The 9328-nt window shown below is 38.7% G+C and overlaps 1 protein-coding gene across 2 annotated transcripts; it reads left to right on the top strand.

The window, feature by feature from the left end:
• Positions 1-2643: 2643 nt before the first annotated feature.
• LOC135505940 (uncharacterized) lies at positions 2644-5599 on the top strand. 2 transcript variants are annotated; one of them, XM_064925205.1, is made up of 8 exons: positions 2647-2741; positions 3194-3280; positions 3408-3421; positions 3589-3771; positions 3920-4125; positions 4372-4416; positions 4940-4985; positions 5224-5599. In XM_064925205.1, exons 3-8 carry the CDS (start codon positions 3409-3411, stop codon positions 5322-5324), a joined length of 594 nt encoding a protein of 197 aa, XP_064781277.1. In that variant the 5' UTR covers positions 2647-2741; positions 3194-3280; position 3408; the 3' UTR covers positions 5325-5599. The 2 variants fall into 2 exon arrangements, with proteins under 2 accessions (XP_064781275.1, XP_064781277.1); XM_064925203.1 differs by lacking the exon at positions 3194-3280 and having other exon boundaries at positions 2644-2741; positions 3402-3421.
• The last annotated feature ends 3729 nt before the right edge of the window (positions 5600-9328 follow it).

Here is a 9328-nt window from a genome sequence, read left to right on the forward strand (position 1 = left end):
AAACAAACATTTGTTTTCTAATATGGAGACCTGGGAGTGCCACCAGAGGAAGATCATCAAAGGTAAGTGATTCATTTTAAAGTTATTTCTGACTTTTGTGACACTCTCCTTGGTTGGAAAATGGCTGTATGGGTTTCCGTGTCGAGGCGCCGACCTAACATAATCGCAAAGTGTGCTTTCGCCGTAAAGCCTTTTTGAAATCTGACACAGCGGTTGCATTAAGGAGAAGTTTACCCTTATTTGTATGTTTAACACTTGTATCATTTATCAATGTTTATGATAATTATTTCTGTAATTGATGTGGCTCTCTGCACTTTCACCAGATGTTTGTTTAAGACAATGCATTTTTGAACATAACACATCAATTTCAAATGAGGTTTTTGGACATAAAGATTAACTTTATCGAACAAGACACGCATTTATTGTGTAACATGAAGTCCTGTGAGTGCCATCTGATTAAGATCATCAAAGGTTAGTGATTAATTTAATCGCTATTTCTGACTTTTATGAGCCCTCTCCTTGGCTAGAAAATGGCTGTATGGGTTTCTGTGACTAGGTGCTGACCTAACATAATCGTTTGGTGTGCTTTCGCCGTAAAGCCTATTTGAAATCGGACACTGTGGCTGGATTTACAAGAAGTTTATATTTAAAATGGTGTATAATACTTGTATGTTTGAGGAATTGTAATTATGCGATTTCTGTTGTTCTGAATTTGGTGCACTACAATTTCACTGGCTGTTGTCGAGGTGGGATGCTAGCATCCCACTTGTATCAGACAGGTTAACCAGGATGTGGGTAGGTTTCTGCAGTCTTATTGCTAGGACCGGCCGGGGGAGTGGGCGGCGTTCGTGCCCTGGGCAGAGATGGCCCAGAACTCGCTTCGCCACTCCTCCACTAACCTTTCCCCCTTCCAGTGCATACTGGGGTATCTGCCGGTTCTGGCTCCTTGGCATCAGAGTCAGACCGAGGCTTCTGTGGTGGAGGTTCCAGCGTGCGGAGGAGACATGGGATGCCGCCCATGTCCACCTTCAGTGCGCCGTGCTGCGCCAGAAAGCCAGCCACCGTCACTCGAAACATGTCCCTCCTACTGCCCTGCCGGAAGCTGGGTCCGAGATTTGTGGGGCCATTTAAAGTCCTGAGGAGACTGAACGAGGTGTGTTTCAGGTTACAGCTCCCCCCGATTACCGTATTAACCCCTCGTTCCATGTGTCTCTCCTCAGGCCGGTGGTGGCTGGTTCGCTCCAGGAGTCTGAGGTGCGGGTGGTTCCTCCGCCCCCCTCTGGACATTGAGGGGGCCCCGTTTTCTCCATTCTGTTCCCCCATGTCTGTGTGTAGAATTGTTTGTTGTAAGTGTATTGTACATTTCAGACTGGTGTGCGACGGGTTATTTCTACCTGTATTTTGCTGTTCTGGGTGCAGTTTGGGTTTTTGCATCATTAAACTGCTCCGGTTGTTACCCATTTCTGCTCTCCTGCGCCTGACTTCCCTGCAGCCAGTTACGCACCGCTTACAAGGACTAACTTATTCCTTGCCACCCACTCTGAAACTAACTGCAACTCTTTGTTAGGTGTGGCAGTCATTTCAGTCGCTGTAGTAGCTGACATGTATAGAGTTGAGTCATCCGCATACATAGAAACTCTGGCTTTACTCAAAGCCAGTGGCATGTCATTAGTAAAAATTGAAAAACGTAATGGGCCTAGACAGCTGCCATGGGGAAATCCTGATTTTACCTGGACTATGGTGGAAAGGCTTCCATTAAAGAACACCCTCTGTGTTCTGTTAGACAGGCAACTCTTTATCATAAATATAGCTGGGGGTGTAAATCCATCACACATACGTTTTTCCAGCAGCGGACTATGAACTCTATGACACTGCACTAGCCATATCCACCCGCCCACCGCTTAGTACTGCCTCTCAGGGACCTTGTTGCATTACTCTCTTTGCATTCTTCACGGTACTACTGGACTCTGACATTGCTTTTCAAAGTCTGATTAAGGAAATCTTTCAGTTGTACATGTCTACCTCAGTAACCTCATTGCTGCTATCCCTGCAATTCAGTTGCATGCATCTTTTCACTTTCAATTTGCCTTCATTGCACATTAAGACTTGTCATTTGTACTTTCAATTTACCTTCATTGTACATTAAGACTTGTCATTTGTACTTGCCATTTGCCTTCATTGCACATTTATACATCCCACTTAATAACATACATTGTATTTAATTGTTTCACTTGTACATTTTTTGCACTCTTTTATTTGCACTTCTGGTCAGATGCAAACTGCATTTCGTTGTAGTGTACTTGTTCCATGACAATAAAGTTTAATCTAATCTAATGATCAATAATGTCAAAAGCCGCACTGAAGTCTAACAAAACAAATTAACAATACTGGATGTGATTTCTGTATGAATAATACTCATAGCGTTAGTGACAAGTTATCCCTTTTTCTTTTCTTTTTTACTTTTCCAACGATGGTTATAAATGCTTTTGAGGTTGTTTTGGAGGGTAATGGTTCACTATGGCATACCAATCTTTAACTAAATGCCAGATGAGAAAACAGGTGATACTGCAGTTTTAAAAGCCTCCTATAGTGTCTCTTGAATATGAAAGTAAAACTGTTTCTGATAAAACCATCTCTTTTCCCTCAAGCTGTGAACTTTTCACTTTCCTTTGGGCATCAAAGAAGGTAGTCAGTCTTTCAATAGTCATCATCCAAAGGAATTCACACACCATTATGGTTCAGTAAGTCAATTTTCCTCTTTACATTTAGCACTAACTTAGACATGATACAGTTAAAGGCAGATCTGATCTGTGTATCGTTTGTTCAATTGATATCTGTACTTAAACAACAAAGACTGATCTTTTTTTTCACTAATTGATCTTTTGAACAATAAGATCAGCTCTTTTTTAAATAATTTGTCAAAACTTCAGAATAGGTCTGCCTGTGTAAATGAAGTCATTATGTCTCAGATGAGTTGTTCTTAGGAGATCACCTGTCTGAAAACTCAAGGAAGGATGAACAATAAGCAATGCATGAGTTATCGTAACACCACTATGATTTATGAATAAGTAAAATTGATGTGGTGTGTATAGGCTATTGGTGAATATTGGAAAATATAATGAGGTTTATGATACTAATTATATGGGTGTAAAATAGATGTGAGCAATTCACTTTCACTTTATGTTTTCTGTAGATCACATGGTCCAATAAAGGCAAGAGGGGATGTGGGTGTGAGACTGCACAGGTTTTCTCAGAGGGGTCTGTCATAGTCAGAATGAAAGTGAAAGATTACTTGAAATACTTATATTGTCTGCACACTGGTTGTTATGTTATACAGTAAGATATGTATTTTATTGTCTGTTACATGATTAATATTTTTTCCCTGTTCACTCCCCTTACATGTCCAGAATGGAACGCAGAGGTAATTATTTTAACAGGACACAGACCTACCACTTATTTAAATAATGTTTAAGGTCAGATCTTAGGTTAGGCTTATAGTTGTCTGGGCAGTGATCTAAACCAAAACATTGCTACTTTTAGTTTTAGAGTCTGTACTTGACTTTTCTTTTTTTGTCCATTATAAAACAGAGGTGAGGTACTACACCATCACCATTGGCAAGACTATGAGTTCTCATATCCAGTTTATGAGACAACTTGGAGGAGGCTTCACTGAAGTGTTGTCACCAGCGCAGAGTGATGTCATCATGGCTTTCTGTCCCATCGTCTCTCGTGCTGGTACTGATATTGAGGCAGCACTGCAGCAGATTCCAGGTAGCCAAACCTCAAAGTATCCTCCAAAACTATACTATTGTCTAATCTATCTGTTCTATCTCCATATCAGAGTTGATCTAGATAGAACATGTATCAAGTGGCTAATGACATGAATAAATGCTTTGTTTGTCCCTCATTCTTTTGACAGAGGGTAAAGATGTCATTCTGGTAGTTCTGCATCACGTTCTTAACCCAGACTGCACTGCACCTGACAGCAGCAGACTAGTGACCAGAAGTGATGTAATACTCACAGTGGACTGTCTGTTCCATGAGAGTAAGGGAGGACTACTGAACTGTCCTCGCAACAAAGCAGCAGTTGGTAAAATTCGGAACCGGCTGAACAGGAAGCCAAAGGTAGTTCACCCATGTTCTGTGTATATCTGTCATTCAGTCAGGATCATTCATGAATTGGACACACAAACCAGACTCAGCTGGTTAGCAAAAACAGTACATGCAAAAGCATACATTTTAACTGAAGCATTTTATTAGACGGGGTCCAAGAGTGTAAATAATGTTTTAAATGAAATTTGAGTATTTGTTATTTTTTATCAAAGTATACTGAACTTCTTTATTCAATACATTTAAATATTGTATTCATAGGTGATAGATGCCATCGTGGACATCCCTGATCACAGAAACAGGCCAGTATGTATATTTTAATTTTAGGAGTTGCCACTTAACTCAACAGTTTTATACCACTGTATGATGTCATATTTTAGTCTGATGCATCTTTTTATTTTATTTTACGTAGTTTATAAAGCTCCATGTTTTATGTAATTTGTAAGCTCTCTGTCGCAGCACACATTTATTGGAGGTAAGTACTAGCTATAAATCATACATTAATATGATATATACATTATGTATAATATTTACATTCCCTTGTCATTTAAGAAAACTGCTATTGGGGGATCAGTGTTGATGCCTGTAAGAAAAACAGACTGTTAACAGATGGAAGCAGTGTTTGACCACACCCACCACTTTCTAATTTCAAGTGCCTTTACAAGCAGGGTCTCTTTATTTTCATGATTTCTTCTTTTCTATTGTTGGTCAAAGTCCTATTCAGAGGTCTACATGTTGCTAGTAATGTAGTAAATATACAGTACAACCTCCATACTATTCTGAGGGTTCTGAAGCCAATGTGTCTTTTTCTAATTGTTTTAATTTCCAGATGGTGTGTTCCAGTGTCCTTGATTGCATCAGAGCAGACAGGCGTTGTAAGTCCATCATTAATTAAAACTAAATTCTACAACATTACACTATTTACAGTTGCTTATGTTCACATTATATTCATAAGTAATAACTATGTAATCCATATGTAGTTGTTGGTAATTATGACATGTTTTTATAGAGGTTATATTGTATGCATTTCAGAAACATTGACTGTATTCTGATAATTGTACTTTACTGTAGCTAACTGACATACAGCTTTTAATGTTTTCTACTCTCTTACAGGTTGCCAGAGATCACCATTTGTTGTTGGGCTCATTATGTTTATTGTTCTTGTTCTTTTGTGTTTGTTGGTATTTTTGATTGTTTCTTTCTGGAAACAATGAGGTTTATCATAATAACCTAATGGAAATAGAGCAAGTAAACTGTAGAAATTACACAGACAACACAGATAAACGGACATAATTATACATAAAAAATAATGAATAAAGCCTAATAAAGCACCTACTCTACATGCCTCTATCTATCAGGATAGTATATTAGTTTAAGATGGCATGATGCTCATGTAATATTGTAGGACTACTCTGATAGTATATTCTGTGTTGTCACTTTGTTCTGTTTTGACTGCCCTTCTTTTAAATATTAAAGTCATTGAATTTCAGTTGCTTTATGAGTGTGAGTCATTGATGAAGCACAAATAGTCATCATTACGCTTTGACCTTAAGAACATGAACCTGTATTGGGGTAGGAGTGATGCTGCGTTGTTAACCAAGTGGGAAGGTGGCATTTACCAGTTGTGTAGTCGTAAAAATACCAGTTTGCACTTGTTGAGAAACGCTGATTGACTAATGGCCAACAAGTTGTGTCAACCATGAACTAAACCTACAGCTATGCATAGCCGCAGGAAGTAGGGGTCCTGGGGGTGCTACTCCTGAAATATCAGAATGAAAATATATATATGACGGGGTGTGGTATATGGCCAATATACCACGGCTAAAGGCTGTTCTTACATATGATGCAACACAGAGTGCCTGGACAAAGCCCAGAGGTGCCTTATAGTTATTATAAGCTGGTTACCAACGTAATTAGAGCAGTAAAAATAAATGTTTTGTCATACCAGTGGTATATGGCATGATATACCACGGCTGTCTGACAATCAGCATTCAGGGCTCGAACCACCCCATTTATAATCTTTGTTTAAATGTGGGCTTCCTGTATACAAAAGTCATTTTCTTTATTTTAATAAATAAATAATAAATAAATAATAATAAATGTTACTGTTTAGGTAATGAAACGATGCATAGCCAGCAATGTGCCTGTCACGCCCTGACCTTAGAGAGCCTTTTATTCTCTAATTTGGTTAGGTCGGGGTGTGACTAGGGTGGGTACTCTAGGTTCTTGAATTTCTATATTGGCCTGGTATGGTTCCCAATTAGAGGCAGCTGTCTATCATTGTCTCTGATTGGGGATAATATTTAGGCTGCCTTTTCCCACTGGGTTTTTGTGGGATCTTGTTTTTGTGTTGATGCCTGTGAGCTCTACAGAACTTCACGTTTCGTGGCTCTTTATTATTTTTGTGAGTTTCAATTAATTAACATGTGGAACTCTACGTACGCTGTGCCTTTGTCCGTTAATTAATTAGACGATCGTGACAGTCCCACAATTTTTTCATAAGTCACTCACGCAGCAAGTTACCCGTGACATTGGGTACATCCCAGTGTTTTGTATACGTGTTTGTTTTGGGTGTATTAAAAATGGATGTATTCCTGCGCCAATCTCCAAATCCTTTACAATAGCGTGACACAACCGCCACTAAATCTAAATGATCAGACCCAAAAAACTGATTGGGTGAAATTATGAAGCAAGTGGCTGATGAAATACAGCTTTACTCTATCCAATCAGAGAGGCAGGATCAACATACAGCCTGTCCTTCTCTTTACATACAGCCAGTTGTATTATTTAGACCACGCAGAACCTCACACATGACTGACTGACATGAGAAAGGACTGGCATGGATACAAATGCAAGGCGAACGTTAATGCTGCCGTCTGGACTCTCATACAGAAGAATTTGTCTCTCCTCATCACGCTTTGAGCCCACATCAACAAAAAAAGCATTTTACAAATGTACATGTTGATATTTTTAAAACACTAAAATGTAATTTTAAAAATGTTGTACACCAAATATTTATTTGAGTGTACTATTATACCTGAGGCATACTAATGAGGCAATAATGCCATTCCAGACATAACCAGACAGGTAATAAAATGAACAGCAGCTACTGTAGCTGGGCACATTAGACATGAAATACAAAAACGTCTAATTTCAAAACATACCTTCATGGAATGGATACAAATGCAAGGCAAACGTTAATGCTGCCTCCTGAACTCTCATACATATGTATATTTGCCCGACAAAAGACAGTGCAGAATGCCTGTGAGAGAACTCACGCTGTCTGTACCTGAAAGAGACCCTCTCCTGCACCCAAAGCCAACGGTAGCTGGGCTGGCTTTGCAAAGTTGCAATCAAAGTTGCACTTGAAAATGATCCCCATTCACGCTAATATAGAGTCCTACCGACAGTAGTGCAACAACACTAAATCAACGACAATATAATTTTTGCTTGTTTTTTTGTGCATTTGTGAACATTTGTTAACATGTGTTTTCAAAAGACTGGAGCGTACATAAACACACAACTCTCCTCATCACACTTTGAGAAACCTGAGGAATAAAAGCATGGCTCCCGTTGATGACATCAAAACATCAACACAATTTATAAAATAAATACAATAAAATCATTCACTCTTGCATGTAGTGTAATACATCTAAAAATAACCTTAAAATAATCAATTAAATACATAAAGCAACATTTACACCTGTTAAACTGGCTCCCAGAAATGTTTTTTTTTTCCAATTAGAAAAATAAATAAATCATTAGAAAAAATAGTCGGATCATAATCGTATACAGAAAATTGCCCATATCCGTTCCGTTACACAATTTGTCCGACTGCTCGTACATGCCACTGTACTAACATTTTTACATTTTCCATACTGATATATAGAGAAGGTTGAAATACTACTAGTTTTACAGAAATCTAGCTAGCAGCAGCCACCAGAGCCATTTTAGAATGGCAGTGTAAGCCAATCAGCTCATTTGTTGTTCAACCCTATGTGCCATTCCTTAATGGCTGCTGTGGCTACTGGTAGCTAGTATGAGGACTAAAAGGGAAGTTTTCTGCGAAAACTAGCAGTATTTCAATCTTCTCATTGAGGTACGTTTTCTGACCAAATCTGCCGCAGGCTCCATGGTGTCTTGATGAAACCATGATTGCGTTCCGACCTCAATGTAGGCAGTGTAAACGAGCGTAACTGTAGATGGTATCTTCTGGCAAAAACAAACACTACAGTATCAATTCTCCATATTGCATACCCTCCTTGAGATACCTTAATTCCCGAAACACCCATTTTGCGGGGACAACAAATGAGATTCTCTTCTCATTCACACCACTGTAAAAGGGACATTTTCTTTCAGCCAACCAGTAGGAACAGGTTTGTGTTGAGCAGACACGAAACAGATTCCAGATCAGCTACATCCGTACATGCATTTCCCCACATGGCCCCCAAGCATTATAGCTGGTCCAGAGACGTGTCTAATTAACAATTCTGGATGCGATTGCTGAATGAATAATATCATTCCGTTGGTGACAAGTTTTATCTCTTTTTAATACATTTAAAAAAAAAACTTTTACAATAAATGTTGTAGGGGCTTTTTAGGTTGTTTTAGAGGCTAATGTATACCAGTCTTTAACCAAATACCAGTTGAAAAAACAAATGATGCTGCAGTTGTAAAAGCCTACTATAATGTCTCTTTAATATGAAAGTAAAGCTGTTTTCTGATTAAACCATCTCGCCTCTTTTCCCTCAAGCTATGTACTGTTTCACTTTCCTCTGGCATCAAAGAAGATTGTCTTTCAATAGTCATCATCCAAAGAAATTCACACACCATTATAGTTCAGTAAGTCAAATTTCCTCTTTACATTTAACACTAACTCACACATGATACAGATAAAGGCGGATCGGACCTGTGTATCGTTCGTTCAATTCATATCCAAACTTAAATAACAAAGGCGGATAATCATTTCCAAATGGATAAGCACACAGAATAAGTAATGGCATCATTGGCTGCGTTTACACAGCCAGTAATATTTTAATCTTTTATCCACTGATTGGTCTTTTGAACAATCAGATCAGCTCTTTTGTCTATAATTGGTCAAAACCTCAGAATAGGTCTGCCTGTGTAAATGCAGCCATTATGTTGCAGATGAGTTGTTCTTAGGAGATCACCTGTCTGAAAACTCATGCATTGCTCATTGTTCACCCTTCATTGAGTT

The sequence above is a fragment of the Oncorhynchus masou genome, chromosome 19 (assembly GCF_036934945.1).
Source record: "Oncorhynchus masou masou isolate Uvic2021 chromosome 19, UVic_Omas_1.1, whole genome shotgun sequence".
Taxonomy (NCBI): Eukaryota; Metazoa; Chordata; class Actinopteri; order Salmoniformes; family Salmonidae; genus Oncorhynchus; species Oncorhynchus masou.